General features: G+C 40.2%; 1 protein-coding gene across 1 annotated transcript in view; it reads left to right on the top strand.

Annotated features, from left to right (window-relative positions):
• The window catches only part of LOC106129369 (probable E3 ubiquitin-protein ligase HERC2), a 43013-nt gene that overhangs the window by 14815 nt on the left and 10685 nt on the right, over nt 1–17513 (top strand). Inside the window, exons 36-71 of the mRNA XM_013327905.2 lie at nt 197–451; nt 671–789; nt 945–1131; nt 1617–1768; nt 3017–3110; nt 3360–3511; nt 3905–4046; nt 4497–4622; nt 4800–4961; nt 5074–5175; nt 5257–5358; nt 5623–5855; nt 5985–6053; nt 6137–6308; nt 6483–6578; nt 6911–7065; nt 7270–7497; nt 7943–8062; nt 8158–8259; nt 8471–8626; nt 8866–9027; nt 9389–9619; nt 9896–10019; nt 10530–10648; nt 10927–11082; nt 11474–11708; nt 12096–12235; nt 12572–12724; nt 13964–14083; nt 14329–14464; nt 14874–15026; nt 15330–15497; nt 15814–15911; nt 16026–16182; nt 16635–16825; nt 16976–17265. Coding sequence (XP_013183359.2) covers nt 197–451; nt 671–789; nt 945–1131; nt 1617–1768; nt 3017–3110; nt 3360–3511; nt 3905–4046; nt 4497–4622; nt 4800–4961; nt 5074–5175; nt 5257–5358; nt 5623–5855; nt 5985–6053; nt 6137–6308; nt 6483–6578; nt 6911–7065; nt 7270–7497; nt 7943–8062; nt 8158–8259; nt 8471–8626; nt 8866–9027; nt 9389–9619; nt 9896–10019; nt 10530–10648; nt 10927–11082; nt 11474–11708; nt 12096–12235; nt 12572–12724; nt 13964–14083; nt 14329–14464; nt 14874–15026; nt 15330–15497; nt 15814–15911; nt 16026–16182; nt 16635–16825; nt 16976–17265 — 5557 coding nt within the window. The remainder of the gene's footprint in view (nt 1–196; nt 452–670; nt 790–944; nt 1132–1616; nt 1769–3016; nt 3111–3359; nt 3512–3904; nt 4047–4496; nt 4623–4799; nt 4962–5073; nt 5176–5256; nt 5359–5622; nt 5856–5984; nt 6054–6136; nt 6309–6482; nt 6579–6910; nt 7066–7269; nt 7498–7942; nt 8063–8157; nt 8260–8470; nt 8627–8865; nt 9028–9388; nt 9620–9895; nt 10020–10529; nt 10649–10926; nt 11083–11473; nt 11709–12095; nt 12236–12571; nt 12725–13963; nt 14084–14328; nt 14465–14873; nt 15027–15329; nt 15498–15813; nt 15912–16025; nt 16183–16634; nt 16826–16975; nt 17266–17513) is intronic.

The raw sequence follows: 17513 nt of genomic DNA, 5'->3' as shown, positions 1-17513 counted from the left end.
TTAGATGTGATATTCATATTTTGATTATGTCTTTTCAATTGATTATTCTTGGTAAACCTATTAAATATTTCATAATATTTGCATGTACCAGTATGTTTTTAGGCTGACACGAAATTCTACATTCTATTTGCTTGAATGTGTGACTGCAACGACGACTGAAAGAAAATTTAACAAAAAACTTTTAACACTTACCCAGTTGTAGAAAACAACGTAGAATGGTGGCCAGTGAGCGAGGTCCGGGCCGCTTGTACTGGCGCAATCAGAGCCATGTGTGGGGCGGCCGGGGCTGCGGCGGGGACTTCTCTAGCGCCCCACTCCCCGCTTGGGGCGGTGGCGAGGAGGAACGTGGCTGCCTTACAGAGGCGATTGTTGACTCTTGCGCATGCGCACGCGGCGCCGCCTCCTACAGCCTTCGCGGCGCATAGTCATACGGCGCTTGCCTTATTGCGAGGTGAGATTTTAAATTCTATTTATCCAGTTAATTGACCAATTCCTAGATTAAAATAATTTGATACACCAATTTTAAGGAAAAATAATAAGAAGGGTGTTTTGTTTATATATTATACAGGCGTACGGAGACCACAGGGTCAAAAGTCTCGTTATCAAACGAATGATGTTCAAATAATGACCGCATTAAACTTATTAAATTCACGATGTTTTTCTATTTCAGCAAGCGCCCAAAGCCCAGAGATGAGGATATCTCTTTGTACGGATTCTTGGTTCGAGCTGTGTTATAGTATTATTTCCGCTTCTGATAAACCCATCACGCAAGACTTAATTTATTTACAAGTAAGTCGCTCCATACCTTTCTTGCACAGTTTGCAGATAACCTTACCCCCATGGTTTCGGTTTGTATCTTTGCCATTGACTCCAAATCAATCTAAGTGAAATGAATTTATATATTGAAGATTGCGCGAAGTTTTTATTATGATTATGATTTCCAGATCCAATCATTATGGCTTTTACGAAGAGTATTAGTAGAACACAGTGGACCAGTTGAATGGCGCCGCACTGTAGGCGCACAATTGTTAGCTCTCATTGGACGATTGTGGTTAGAAACACACTCATCAGACCCGGCGCTTCGTCCAAATCACTTGGTTGTTACGCCACATACGGATGAAGAAGAAGTCGGTAAGTTTTCCAGTTTTATCAAAGGTGTTCTTCTTTTTCGTCCCCCCATTCTGCACTCGCTTTGAGTAAAATATCATATTAGCAGAATATAATCAATTTAACGGAAAATATATCATAACTAAGAAGGCTTTAGAACCAGTTTTGGTTTTATTTACTTTTGGAAAATGAGATGTCCACAGCTTCTATATAACTCAATAACGGTACAAAAATACTTCCATATGTCATCAATCTAGCTTTTTTATTAGTTTCGCAATGTGATCCGTTAAATCATTATCATCCTCCTTCTCTGAAGAGGAGCCCCGGGTGAAGCCCAATGGTGCAAGAGTCCCCTGTGATTACACTGATTCTAAGATTGGTGCACCAGTGCAATCACGGACATGGATTAGGTGAGTCACGTTTTTACACAGAGAATCTCCCATTTAACCTTTTGCAGGGAAATGTAACCCATATCGGCTCATGAATTTGAAAAAAGGTTTTTTTTTCAGACAACAGATGGCGTGCTCCAGCGACCGCTAGCTATACGGGCGGCACTTGCAGCGCATTAGTACAACTAGTGCGGCAACTGCACGCCGCGCCGCAATGGCATACTCCGATCAATGCGCTGTTGTTAGATAAACTACAGCTTGCCGCGCAAATGGTAATGAAGTGAAAACTATAAATACTGGAAAAAAGCGGTTTAACTCTGCAATATACTGGCTGGTAAACAGCTATTATTTTTCTGCGAGAGAAGATGAGGCATATGCCTTGTCAATGTTAGTGAATTTTGTTTTTGTTGACGTTAACGGACCCATAGTTTTAAAGGAGTATAGACAAACGGCCTTACTAGGGAACTGAATAGAACCTTGCAATTTACGAAGTTCAAATTTATGTACTTTAGGGAGCGTTCAAGTATTACGTAACGCAATTTTTGAAGATTTTTGACCCCTCCTCCCCCCCTTGTAACGCACCGTAACGTTTTTCTGTATCCCTCCCCCCCCCCCCCCCCCTCTAAACGTTACGTAACACTCAAGTGACCATTTTTACCCTAAAGTTGCAAAAAGTTATGTTATCCTAGTACCTATTTAGTTTGTTTGCAAATCGAAAAAAGTTAAAATTCATAAAATTGTATATAAAAAATGATCATTTCAATGGTCTTAACAACATTCTGAAGTCAATGTAGGTATATCGTCCCGTGTTGTATATAATACTTATGTCATTATTACATTTTAGCAGTAAACTTACCTGTGTAAAATAAGTAAGCATTTTTGCTTTCTCCTTCGTGGCCTTCACCTTCAACTCTCGTATAACATCATTTATATGTTCTATAAACTTTTCTTTATTTTTTAGTTTTTCTTTAGCCGTTTTCCAAATTGCGTTGGCATTTTTTTGACACAGTTGCGCTGGCAAGGCAGCATTAGAGCCTTTATAGGCCAAGAACAACTGATGATACAACTCTCCCTCTTTTGACGACATTACAGTATGAACACTATGAACTCACTTTAATAACACCGACTACAGCAATGTGCTTCTGCATAAACACTAACAAATACTGACAACGAAAACAACATTAAATGCCGTACAATACAATCTAGGGATTCCCCGTGAAATATAAACGAAAAGGTTTGCCAACTTGCGAGAACAAAGTAAAATTGACGACCAGAATATACAATCGAGGGATTCCCCGTAAAACGTAAATGGGTTGCCAACTTGGGAGTTTTAATTCCCTAATTTTTTATTTAAGAAAAACAATGTTACGTAACGTGTTGTAAGAAAGACCCTCCCGCCCTTGTAACGCATCGTAACGTTTCACGAGACCCCCCCCTCCCCCCAAATTGCGTTACGTAATACTTGAACGCTCCCTTACTACCATTTGTAGCAAATTTATTATCGACATTTTTTATTACAGATAACCAGCGAGTGGCATTGGTGGCCTCACGCTAGTCAAGATTTAACTCAAACAATCAAACCGACGCCACCTACATTAGAAACCTGTTTAATCGGTAATTGAATGTTTTGAAATTATTTGAGATAATTAGACATTTTGCTGTTCGGCAATATTTTTTATTGCCACGTGAAAACATCTTCGTCTGTACACTTAGGTCAAGGTTTTTATGTTCTGAAATTATGTCGTACGTAACTAAACTGTATGTTAGTTGTTAAAACAATGCTCTATCCAAACTGATAACAACTTGACATAGTATCTTTACCAGACCAAACGATCATTTTTTATTATGTACTTTTGTATACAGCGGGTGCGTTAGGAGTGGTCGGCGGTGTAGAGTGGCGGATACGACTCGGCCAGCGAGTGGCCGCAGGTTCGCCGCCCAAAAACGCGATAGTTACGCAACTGTCGCCGAGGGCTAAGATCACGTTGGTTCATGATGACAATTCTGTAACTAAGGTACGTGACACATGAAACTTTATATCCTGTTTTAGAGTTCAAAGTCTACAATTGACTGATTGTCTATAATCACTACTTTGGAGCGAGTCTACCGCAAGAAATCTTTAAGAAACAATAGATTCTACTTTCAGTTTAATATTCTGGTGCACATAAATAAGTTTAATGTTCTAGTTTCCTCTCAAAGAAAATGATCATGTCAAAATTTTTAAATTTAAGACTAAACACATGGAGCTTTATTATGTATGAATCACGATTCCATCATCATATCATATTATTAATATTAAGCAAAACGTGGTCTTTGGCTATTAGTTTTGTCTACTACGGTGCGTTGAAAATGTACCGAAAAATATTCTTAATAAATGATACATGTAAATTTGTATCATTTCCATTCAGATCGAGCTTAGCGGAATACAGAGTATAGAACCGGAGCGACTGATACAATCTCTCGGCGGCGGAGAGAGCGGGCTGCGAGTGTGCGCCGCGTTGCTGGGCGCCGGCCCGCAAGCCAAGCCTATGCATCCACATCATCTGCCCGGTACGTCGTACTAAATGTTCATGGATATAATTAAATTATGTATTTCATACTGCATGGTAATGCTCTTCTGACAGATATAAAAGCGCAGCAGGCTTTATTATCTGACAGAAGACCAGTGAAAAACCATAGTCACAAGTTAACTTATAACTATGGTTTTCCACGTATCAATAAACAACCCCTGTAGCATGGTATGAGCGGCGTCGTTTTTATTGTGCGGAAAACTTGCTGTCTCGTTTCAAGTCATAATAAAAAGCGAAATAGCAATTGCTTATCGCGTGATAAAAGGGGCGTCGCGCGTGCTATGCTACGGGGGCTGGAAACCGCAGGTACTTTATTGCCATGTTCAGATAAACATTTATTAACCTAAGTTTAAATATGGTAACCACATTTTCCATTAATATGTTTCGGAATCTGTACAATTCGAAACTAATACAATCATATATTTTTCAGCGGATGTAGACGTATATGGGCTGAGAAAACAACAGATGGAGCTATTGACCTTATACGCAGTTCGAGGGTTACTTACAACTCGCACTCGTTTGAGGAAGGTTCTCATGCAACCACCTGATAATGCTAGTAAGTTTTATTTACTTTTACAAAATTATTATATATTGATTAATTTATTTATTATTTACAAGGTTACATTGTGATGGTTTGCTTTTCTCAACATTTTTCATAGTTAGAATTCGTTTCTCACTACTGAGAAACGAAAAATAAGAGATGTTACCTATTATTTATAAGTTTTCTCCATAGGCACCTTGGAACGTGGAAGTAGTCTCGGGACAGATGGAACACTGCTTCGACGATTACTCGCCTTAGCCACTCGGCCAAGTCCACTCGCCGCTTCACACACTCCCCGAGAGCTGGCAGCGGCTGCCATTACTGTTATTCAGCAGTTAGCTGCACATGTCAATGGTAAGAATATAAATCTAGAGAACCATATAAACAAGTTCATTCTTAATAAGTCTTATTTTGGTTGTTGGCATATTCTGACGTAATAACTCCTGATATTTCTTGTTTCGTGCAGGCGATGAAAAGGAGCACGAATCTCAACCAGACTTGCCTATAATAGACAAGAGTAATGTCATGCAGCTTTCTCTAGGACCTTCGACAAGCACAGCTTCCTTATGTAAGTTCGGAAAACACACTTAACTGCCACCCAAAAGTTTCTCCTTTTTTTTTGTCTTCAATCTAATCTGTATCGTTACAGCTCGTAAAGATCTGAACACTTGGGCGAACTCATCGCAAGTACAACAAGTTATTGAAATGGGATTTTCCAGACACTCGGTGTACACAGCTATACAAGCTATAGGTAAGTATTCACATGTACAGATACGCTCGTTTTACCTGTAGTAGAACTTAGGGGCTGTATAATGCACTAGAGTACGCGGCCTTGGCGGAATTTTGGAAAACCCTTCCTTGCACACCCAGACCACAATAACGAAGCTACATGCCGATTTTCGAATGCCCAGACCCAGAAGTTTGTGCTGTTCGTTGTCTGTGATTCAGTCACTTAGTAACATTAACTTATTAAGTGATTTTTTATATAAATTGAATTAAAAATTATGACTTACAGGAGGCACTAGCTTACCATCAGTGGAATCATTAGTCGCCTACTTACTAGAACTGCCGCAACAAGGCATGGAGGATACTTTGTTCGAAATCAAACCTCTTTCGTCGAAAATCGAGAAAAAGCCGACGCCCTACAGATGGCGCAGTTGTTTCGCATCAGAAGACGAATATGCGCAATATGTATCTGATGTTGTTACTCCAGGGATGACTGTGCGATGCTGTAAAGCGTTTGAATGCGTGAGTTAATTTAATTTTGAGTTTAACATATGTACCATTAGTAGATTATTCCATCATTAAGCTTTTTCCATCACTTTGCATATTAGTACTTGAGATAACTAATGATTGCATATATCAAACTGTTTTCAGGTGGCCCTTGGTGATGTCGGGCAAGTCCAGAAGGTTGAGAGGGACATAAAACAAAATGTGTTTCTTCATGTAAGTTAAATTACAGATACTTTATATGAAATGTTTAAATGAAAGTTTATAGCTTGTTAAAACTTGTTTTTTTTTTTCCCTAGGTGGAATGGCGAGGGCTCGGTCGCGTGTTCGGCGTCCGTGCTATACACGCTGAGGTAGTATCGGGCGGACCCCCGTTCGCGCCCGGGGACCGCGTCAGAGTGCGGGCCGCCGTCACCCAGCCGCGGTACAAGTGGGGCTGCATCGACCACACCAGCGTGGGAACTGTTACTGGCAAGTTTTTTTTGTTTATTTCTTTATATGGAGTATAGGACGCTATTCAAGGTGGCTAATGGTGTCATACACCTCACATACATGCTCCGTCACCAGTAAAAACGTTCTTGCTTCCTATTGTACAAATATACCACACAAATTATAACATTTGACAATAACACACTTTTTTTACAGCAATATCAACAAATGGACGTGATTTGACTGTGGATTTCCCTCAACAACCGGGTTGGACGGGACAAGTCAGCGAAATGGAACTGGTCACTGATCAATGTAAGTTCTGGGGAAAACAACCTGACATACGTAGAGCAACGTAAGATTGACGTTTGTGGCACAATTTGGCGCAAAACTTTCCATCTCATGTCTTGCTTGTATGGTAAAGCTGTTGATAGAGATATATAACTAAAATTAGTATGCCATCTGTAATTATGATTTTACTTATAACTAATCGTTCTGAACTCTAGGGCTATGACAATACGAGCGTCAAAATCATACGCTTTAGCGGAGAATTCTTGAGGAAAGTTAATGATGAAAACTCGAAAAATTAAGACTAATGAACCATCATTTTTATCAACTTTACTTTATTTTTCAATTTAATTCTATAGCGGAATGGGGCGAGAGTGCCGGAGGTACTGCGGTAGGGTGGCGAGGTGCAGTACGCGCGGTCAGAGTGTCGTCTTGCAGGCCGGCCGCCGGCGCTCGTAGACTGCTGGACTCGCAGCCACACACCTACTGGCAGAGCTCCAGCGGTAATGGCCAGGTGAGGCTATACTGACATACAGTGGCTTGGTGAGCAGACTATGAGTTTACTAGATCTCTGAGTTTGTTTTAATTACACTTGGAGACTATATGTATAGGGCGTAAACTAGACACCAGATCACCATTGGAGTCGGCGATCTCCCTCCGATTTTACAATGTACGTAATTGTTAATTGCCTTGTATTAAATTAATGTCAATTTTCCAGCACTGGATCCGCGTAGAAATGCGTTACGGCGTGCGCATACGTCGTCTCGGCCTAGGAGTGGCGGGGGGCATCCACGGGGCGGCGGCCCTAGCGGTCAGAGCGGGCGCCAGTTTCGAGGACGCGGCCCTCGCGCCCCTGGCCGCCGTGCCGTGCACTCCGGCGCCGGCGCATTGCAGGGACAGGCCGGCTCACTTGGCACAGATACAGCTACTGGCGGACTGCAAGCAGGTGTGTATTTAGTTTTTTCATAGTTATAAAAAGAGCAGGTATATGCTAAACTTTTTTGCAGTCAGTGTGGGTTATATATTTGCGAAGACAACTAAACGATGCTCTTACGGTAAGGGGAAAAATTGCGAGGAAACCTGCACTGGATGTAACTGGCAAAAATTCAGGCAACTGGATGTGTAACCATGATCGATCCAACATGGGTCAAGTTTGTCTACATGAGAGTCACTTCGTGTAAAAATTCAGGATCCATGGTCAAAGGCATACCCTGGGTTCCTCTCCTGACTGATGAGGATGTAACAGGTACTAGAGCCAGGAGAAAGAAGAACAATCCGTGTTCCCAGGACTTAAGTGTTGCTGTTATTTTTTATTTAACTTTGGTAATAAAATTCAGTATTGTAGTACTCTTTTTGGTTTTCTCTCCCTTATATAAACTGGTTTGTTTCAGTATTATCCATGCATAGAGATTGGTATAAAACAAAATCGCAGTGTAAACGCAGATTGCAGAGTTCATGGTCTTTACATTACCGGCTTCAGACCGAATCCTCTCTATAACGATATACTCATGGTAAGTTCTTGTACGAAGGAACATTCTTTCATATTTAAGTTATTACTTTTTGCTAGTTTTGTGAAACATTAACCAATTTTTTTAAATGTTTTTAGAGTATGAATTTCGTAGCAGAAGATTGGATGGAAAAAGACAATCCGACAGGAGCTGTTTCCGCTGATAATAATCCGCCTTCCTTGCCAAATGATTGTCCAAAGGTTATTTATTATATTATCTCTATAACATTTTGATGGTAATTGATAGATTGAAAAACACATTGTACACGACAGTGACTATAAAATCAGAATTTATACAAAATATTTATTGACTTGAAAGGTTATGACTGATTGCAGAACGAACACTAGTTAGTCGCTCGATACAAATACAAAATCAGCTTAAGTCTTAACAATTTCACTTTCTGTTTTCCAGGTTTTTGTATGGGGTCTAAATGATAAAGACCAGCTAGGTGGCGTAAAGGGATCGAAAGTAAAAGTCCCCGTATTTTCCCCCAGTCTTAGTGCACTAAGGCCTGTACATATTGCTGGTGGATCTAAAACACTATTCATCGTATCTCATGATGGAAAAGTAAGCAATTATTGTTATTAAAAATAATATCAGAGTGCTTATTAATTTATTTTGTATCCGAATTGTGCGTTTGATTTTAGTTGCCTTTATAACCAAGATTCACGGAAGCCTATGTTTGGCATTCAATCGACATAGCACAGTCGGTAGCATGATTTTATTTCTTTTGTTAATGTTAATTATTGGAATAGTTTTGGCGAAAATGTATAAAATATTTCTTTTAAAATAAATAAACTTTTCAGCTATACGCCTGTGGCGAAGGCACCAACGGCCGACTCGGGCTTGGGCACAGCAACAACGTATCAAGTCCCCGCGCGAATCCATATTTGTCGCACGTTTTAGTGCGTCGCGTCGCCGTACATTCCGGAGGCAAGCACGCATTGGCTCTCACTGCTGATGGAAAGGTATATTTACGGCTATTTCTACGTAAATATTTGTCTCAAAATGTCACAACATTCAACGAAAGTAATTATTTCTCCCTTTAAAATATTGATCAAATACTTTTTAATGTCTCGCTGAAGTTATAAAACGATATTTTGAAGAATAAAACACTTAAAAATCTGTGATGTGACAGATGTAAAATTTATGGTCTGTCTTTTTCGCAACTACGTCATAGTTATCGTTCCAACCAAATTCTTATAGTCTGACTTGCTTTTGAAGAAATAAACCTGCATTAAAAAAATACGGAATACCAAAAATATGAATTATGCGGAATCTAACATCGCTAGATGTCTCGATAAATAGTTTCTAATGAACTTTTTTTAGGTTTATTCATGGGGCGAAGGCGAAGACGGCAAGCTTGGCCACGGTAACCGACTCACCCTGGAAACGCCGCGTCTCATAGAGTCTCTGTCCGCCGAGCGAGTGGTGGGGATAGCGTGCGGATCGGCGCACAGCGCATGCGTCACCGCGAGAGGACATCTCTACACGTGGGGAATGGGCGAATATGGCCGATTGGGACATGGCGATGATACCACGCAGTTGTTACCGAAGATGGTAATTAAAATAAGATAAATACTTTACTGTCTCAGTCAAAGAGAAAAATATAAATATAATTAACTATCCACCACTGAATCGAATTAACCTATATCTTAAATGGTTAACACTTAATTAAAGATTTTAAAAAGTAGAGATGATTTCTAAATTTAAGGCCATATATTTACTAAAAAAAAAAAACAAATAATTTATTGTTTTACACAAAGATACACTCATACATAATGGATCGAAAATTTTGTGGCAGGTATTTTTAGAAGTTTATTTGTTTGTGTGCAGGTGGAAGCTTTATCTAGTTTGCGAGTAATTCAAGTGGCGTGTGGATCGCGTGATGCGCAGACGTTGGCTCTCACTGCATGCGGAAAGGTCTTTTCATGGGGCGATGGGGACTTCGGGAAATTAGGTAAATATATTTAACATTAGTCATAAAATGTTTACTCGGCTAAACATTTTTTAATAATTAATAATTTTTATTGTTCATTTGCCTTTCTTGCAAGTCAAGATTTGATAGCTGCAGATTACACAATTTGTCCCTTTCGCTTTAAGGTTCATATGTTTTGGTGTCTAATACGACTACTTATAACGACCGCGCGACTTCGACCCTACCACTTTCCCACGGATGTCGAAAAAGGAGACTCAGGGAATAGGCGCAGTAACTAGTCCAGATTTCACCATAATCGATTATGGGGTTGCTATTGTGCTATTGTTAATCGATATTGGCATTGTGCAAAAACCCGAGTTATCCAATCCAGAATCATGGTTGAAAGGCGTAACCTTGCGTACCGTCTTAAAGGGAACTCCAAGAGGCGAGGTTGGAAACGGGATTAACTAAAGTAAGAAGACAATTGCTTAAAATAACCATACTGTAGTGAACTATGTCATATTATATCTTTAAAATTTATATCATTTGGAGGTCGTGGTGGATCTGACGGTTGCGCCGTGCCAATGAACATCGAGAGGTTGAACACGCTCGGTGTTGTTCAAGTGGAATGTGGAGCTCAGTTTAGTTTGGCCTTGACTAGGGACGGAGAGGTATGTGTGAATTTCATATTTATTATGTCAGCAAATTGTATGCAGAGTAATGGTGAATTTTATTAAACGAAAAGTCATGTAAAATAATAACATAGATAAAGCGTAATAAATAAATGAGTAGTTTTTTCAATCAGTTTTAATATAAAAGTATTGTTAGATATTGTTTTTTTTATAGTACACCATGATCAGTCAACTATATGTTCTAATGGAACTGTTGTATACGTTAACAACTTAGGGTTTTTTTGTTCCATATTAATATTTTAGTATGTAATTCACAGGTGTGGACTTGGGGCAAAGGCGACTACTTCCGCCTGGGGCACGGGTGTGACGCGCACGTCCGGAGGCCTACGCTAGTGGAGGCTTTGCGAGGACGACGAGTCATTCACGTGGCAGTCGGTGCACTGCATTGCTTGGCCGTAACTAGTGACAATCAGGTACATACAATTCCGTAAATGGTTCCCGGTTAAATCCACCGATTGTTGGGTTTTAGTACAATGCATTTAAATAAGTAACTTAGACAGACCCTTGCTTGAAATGAAAATATATTTATCATAAATTTTTGGGACGGTTGGGTTTTCACTATTTCTTTAATTTCCTTAACAATAATAACGTGTTATTTTGTGGTGAGATAACACGCAGACAAATGTTCAAAAAATCTTACAATCAATGAAGCATAATTCACCCACTGTGTTCCATTGACATTGACAAATTGAAATTTCAGTCTTAACGTCCGGCCCTGGCAATTCGTGGTGCTTTAAGGTATTTCAGATAAAACACGTGGATCAGTTCTTTATATTTTAACTAATTTCTCACACGCTTCTCTAGGTGTGGGCATGGGGCGACAACGACCACGGCCAACAAGGCAACGGAACAACTTGCGTGAACCGTCGTCCCGCTCTCGTGGCCGGAGTGGAGGGGGTACAAAGAGCGGCCGCGGGGTCATCGCACTCGGCCGCTTGGTCGCTCAAGCCGTCCATGTTGCAAAGCGACACGAGAACGCCGCATATAACTCCGTTCGCCTTCCCCGTGATGAAAGATCCGCTTGGCGCCCAAAGTTTAGGTAAAATGCATAGGATGAATATATGAAATAATTACCTATTAAACAAATAGGTTATTATTCTTTTCTTTATCAATCTACGCTCAAATGTTTTGTTTTGTTCGACTAATGGGCTTCTTATTTCTCTTCCGGATAAATATTTTTTCAGCGTCTACATAATACACTTGTATATTGTGGAGACAAAGCACGGTACACAAAAATGTTGCACTCCCGATTCATGGGAGAGTTCTATCTGGATAGAGGTCTGAAATAAATGAGTAAATTGTAATCTGTCTACAATTACAAAAATAACTGCAGTTCGAAAATATCACTGTTTGTTAGCTTTTGAGTAACTGCCTGTCTATTATAAATAAAAAATAAAATAATGATTGTTTTTGTTTTAACCTATAGGTCTATACTCAGAGGATCCAGTGGTAGAAGAGCCGCAGAGCCCGCGTCCGTCGCTGGCGGCCGCGGCGCTCGCACTGGAGCCCCCCGTGGCCGTGCAACACGCACTCTCGCTTATTTTACTAGCACTTCATATAGCTCAAGTAAGTTCTTAGAATAATTCTCATAGGATTATACCAAGGAATACTTTACTGTCTACAGCAGAAAAGATATAAAGACATTCAAAATAAAAAACAACTCTTTTTACCGACTATAAGGCGCTGACTTAGTTCGCGTCCGCGATGGTCGCACAATTAGGTCTCAAAATTATTCTACGAGCTTATTTCAACTTTAGCGTTGTGAACTACGATTAATTACCCTATAACAGACTCCACAGCTGATATAATTAATGAATAGTGCTATTCGCTACCGCTTTGTACCGACCTCGAGGCAGCGATGTAAGTAAAGAAAAGTCTTACAATTTCTTTTGTTTTCACCAGGCTCGCAGTTTACTGGTAGAGTCTTTGCGGGCACATGAAGCTAGTTCTGCCGCGGCTCCCGTGGCCGCGGCTTTGGACACAGAGGACGAGGATGCCGAAGGAGACGCCCGTACTGGTGGGGGCGAAGCACCGGCCGACAGGGCCACCTTGCCGGTAACGTTTGTTTATATTTCTAGCTACCCATTCTGTTTTGTTTTTTTTTAATGTAAAATGAGACAAAGAGAAAAGATTTTTAATTTGTATCTATTAAGATCAAAAACTACTAACTGCTTATAATGGAAATGAAAGGAATAAAGACGAAATTGACCGCAGGAGGAAGACTTTAGAAAACCTGCTTTGATTGTTAATTATAACAACAATTTAATAACATGTTCATCAAAAAATTGCAGTTCAGACTATTCTTGTAGATCTTAAACTAAGTAAAGCAATTTAAAGCCACGTCTGATAGATCTTTTCTATCATTAAACATACATACATAAAATCACGCCTCTTTCCCGGAGGGGTAGGCAGAGACTACCTCTTTCCACTTGCCACGATCTCTGCATACTTCTTTCGCTTCGTCCACATTCATAACTCTCTTCATACAAGCTCGGCGGTTTCGGGTACTTTTGACCTGACCCTTTACCAGGACGTCCTTAATTTGATCAAGATACGTTCGTCTAGGTCTTCCCACTCCGACCTTTCCCTCCACACTCTCCTTGTATATCTGCTTAGTCAACCTGCTTTCATTCATCCTCTCCACATGACCGAACCATCTTAACATACCCTTTTCTATTCCTGTAACTACATCTTCTTTCACATCACAACATTCCCTTATCACGCTGTTCCTTATCCTGTTACTCAATTTCACACCCATCATACTCCTTAACGCTCTCATTTCCACTGCATTTATTCTGCTTTCATGCTTCTTTTGCCATACCCAACTTTCACTCCCATACATTAATGTCGGGACCAACACGCCCCTGTGCACAGCCAGTCGAGCCTTTTTGGATAGTTTCTGACTGCTCATAAAGGCATGCAAAGCTCCATTCACCATGTTCCCCGCGTTCACTCTCCTTTCAATATCACTATCATACTTGCCATCTGATGTAAACTTTGATCCTAGATATACAAACTCTTTCACTTGCTCCACTTTTTCTCCTCCAATCAAAATATTACATGCTGTCATTTCTTTCTCCATTTCAAAAACCAGTGTTTTAGTTTTACTTACGTTCACTTTCATTCCTTTCTCTTTTAAAGCTTCATGCATACAGTTTACCATCTCCTGTAACTCCTCCGCTGATGACGCCAGTATAACCTGATCGTCGGCATAGAGCAGACATTTGACGAGTAACTCATTCATCCTTAATCCACTTTTAGACTCTTTCAAAAAACAATTCTTTTTTATCACAGAGTGGAGCAAGCAGTCCTCTTAGCGGTTCAGTGTCGTCTCGACATTCAGCCGTCATGTCGTCGAGTGCTGTATCGGTGGCGGCTGCTACTATGACGGTGCAACAAGCGGAAGCTCCTAAAGTAAGAACTTTAACACAATCATTCAACTTGTTAAAAAGTAACGTCAAGAATCTGCGATTACCTCTAACCGACTTGTCAGATTCCTTATAATATAAGAACCAAAAACCGGGCACAAGTCCAAGGGTAAGAGACCCGGGTTCAAAAGTAGCTAATAAAATTACCCAATTTGGTAAGACGATACAAATTTTGGGTCAGGGTAGGAGTGAAGTTTTATAAGTGTGATAATCTTTTCTATTTATTTGCAGATGGCATTAGATGACTTCACGTCTCAGCTAGGAGAATCGGATGCGAGAGCGTTGGTTGATCTTCTTAAATTAGCCGCTGCGGGGAGAATTCCCGATGCGAACAATGCGGTCAAGACAATCACTGATGTTTTGATGGGTAAGTACCTTCATGAACTACATACAACTGTCTTTATTATTATATATTTCTTTTTGTTACAGTCTCAAAACCGAAAGTTCTCTAATCACGTTCTAGGATGATTGCACCATACGCGTACCTACGGGAATACCAAAAGATAAATTGTCATTCGGTTTGTTTAAATTGACCTATATATTATAAATTATAATGCGCTAATATTACGGCCGCAACAAACAGGCTTATGATCAGGTTCTCACATCTCCGTATCTGTGAGAACTTACGCTGAAGCAGCTGTTTTGGTCACTGATTCGGAATAAGATACTTGAGAAGAGAAACAAGAGTTGCTTATGAACTTCACTTTGAAGTTAAAAAACGCAATTAAATTGCCATCCCAGTTTTATAAACGTTATAATTAATAATGCATTTGCAGCTCTATGTGCCAGCAAGCAAGCCGTGGCTGACATGGTTGTGGAAGTATGCGTGTGCGAGTTAGAAGAAGCTGCGGCCGGCGCCGGAAGACCTCCGCCTAATCCAGTCACGGTGGACAGCCCGCATCCGTACGCTGACGACACGGATATATCAGGTACTAGCGAATTCTTACTATGTAGCCTTCAAACAATCTCAAAAGTGCTTCTTATTTCTTGATGACTCGTGAAGAAAGAAAACTTGACATGAGAAGGTAGTTTAGGAATCATATACGTCTCACATTGGACCTCTATTGTGAAGTATAACAAGGCATAAAAACAATGTTGTATGTTATTTACCATGTTTTCGACTACAATAGTTACTTTATATGGCTTTCACATGATCAACTCGACCATTACGATTTTATTTACTTGCAGTACTTGGCATTATTAGCAATTATTAGCAATCCTTTGTTCATCAGGCGTGGTAAAAATTCCCGGCGCAACGTCACTACGCGTGGTTTTCGAACAGGGCTGTTCTACTGAGAAACGGAATGACCCCCTAACAATATCCGATCCCTCGGGACGAATATTAGCCACTCGCTCGGGTAGGGAGCCCTCCGATTGGGCACAGGAGATTATTGTACAGGGTAAGAATTATTTGATAATTGTATTATAACCGCATGAAATTTCCGTTAGAGTAGATTTTTTATATTTTTTTATTTTTGATGCTACCGGAAGCGGCTTAGTGGAACGCTTAATGTAATAATTAGTGCTTAGCATTCAGCAAAGAATGTCCGTAATTTTAAATTTGATGCGAGGTTTGTTTGAGCCTATGTTTTGGTTATATATAAGACCTTGAATAGGAAAAGCAGTATTTTTTGAGTGAAATAACAAAATTTTTTTTGAACATGCTAAATCCAGATTTCTTTAAGTTTTGCTTAAATAAGTACCTTTATTCACCAGGTGACGAGCTTCGTTGGAGATTCCTAAGCGATGGCTCTGTTAACGGATGGGGCTGGAAATTCACGGTACATCCCGTTATGCCGACCTACCTTATCGCTGTAAGCATTTTACGTCAACCTTTTTTTAGCTATACATAAAATTTATATTTTATTTATTTGTTAAGAACATATTAAAGTCTGTTTATATTCTAAGCATGATTATTTTTATTATAGGAGAGTGGTTCAGATCGCTACGTGTTGTCGTGCCCGTCTGTGGAGCTAGCATGGCGCCTTCTTGACGGCCCACTGCTGGCAGCTATATCGAACGACCACCAACTTGCGCCAAGGTTGGCTCAAGCGTTGGCGATATGTGCGCAAATGCCTACTTTGTGTAAGTATTCCTTACGTGGAGTTAACATAGCGATTACTTGACTGCCCACTGTTGACCGCCTTACCCAACTTGCAAAAAAATTGGCCTAACAAACAGAAAAGGTGATATATGCTATTTTTTATTAAGATATTTGTATCTAATATTCCAAAATCTTGTGACAGATCTGTGTTAAATGTGAATTTTACTTAATCTCATTAACTTGTTATTTACATCCTGCACAAAGTAAAAAACAAGTTTCGTAATAGTTATTTTTCTTACATTTTTCAAGGATTAAATATGCCAAATTTCAGTAAATAAAGTGAAAGATATTATATCTTGTTACCACTGCAGGAAACAGGCCTTATCTTTGTCCGTCAATTTCAGCTTCCTACACGAAGGACATGCGTTTTCTTTCGCTCACTCAGAAAGGGACGTTCTTGGTCATAAACAACTACATAATAATAAACCCACAGCGTGGCGCGGCCGTGTCTGGTGCGTGCGTCGTTTGCGGGGCGTCGTGTGCGGGCGCGGCGGCAGCGGGGACGCTGGTATCGGGCCTCCTCCAGCCTTACATCATCTGCCGCAACTGTTACTGGCGCAGTATGAACACGAGGAACCATTGTTGAGGACAGGAACACACCTTATGCACACGCATTACCTCAAGGTGAACAATGTCACTAACAAAGATGGGGAACCTGATTGGAAATACTAACATGAACTTCTGTATTTCGACTGGCTTCATAGATATGCATTCCTTTGCATTTTGTTTTTACTGATTTGGGACACGTATTAAATGCCATTTTCCATCACACAGGAACTGGCTTGGCTTGCGTGTGGTCTTCGCATGGACACGCGGGTATGCAATGGTCCAGAAGCGGGCCGTTGGGCGTGGTTCAAGAAATACTGCCTTTGTATCCGCACGGCCGACGCTCTCATTCGACGAGTTCCGATGCCCATTATGTTTCTAGCCGATGTGAGGAAAAGATTGTCCGATTTGGGAGTCTACAATGTGGACGAGAATAGCACAGACGCGCAGTATCCGTGGGAAGATAACACCAAATTTACAAGGCAGCATGATGAACAGTTACTGCATTGGGTTAACAAGTAAGTAAAGAAACTCAGATTTTTCTATATATTGTTATAAATGTGATTCAAGCTTACACTTAGATCTTTTTCCAGGAAAAGATAAACTATTACCAAGGAATAAATAGAAGATACAATTCTACATTGACTACTTATTTTGATTAATTTTAAAACACATTCCATTTTTCCCAACTTTTAAATGCAATTTATGGCAAACATACAAAATAAACTTATCTGTTGTCTCGGTTATATTCATTGTAAAATCTGAA

The sequence above is a fragment of the Amyelois transitella genome, chromosome 4 (genome assembly GCF_032362555.1).
Source record: "Amyelois transitella isolate CPQ chromosome 4, ilAmyTran1.1, whole genome shotgun sequence".
NCBI classification, from domain to species: Eukaryota; Metazoa; Arthropoda; class Insecta; order Lepidoptera; family Pyralidae; genus Amyelois; species Amyelois transitella.
This window is presented reverse-complemented; position numbering and strand designations above follow the sequence as displayed.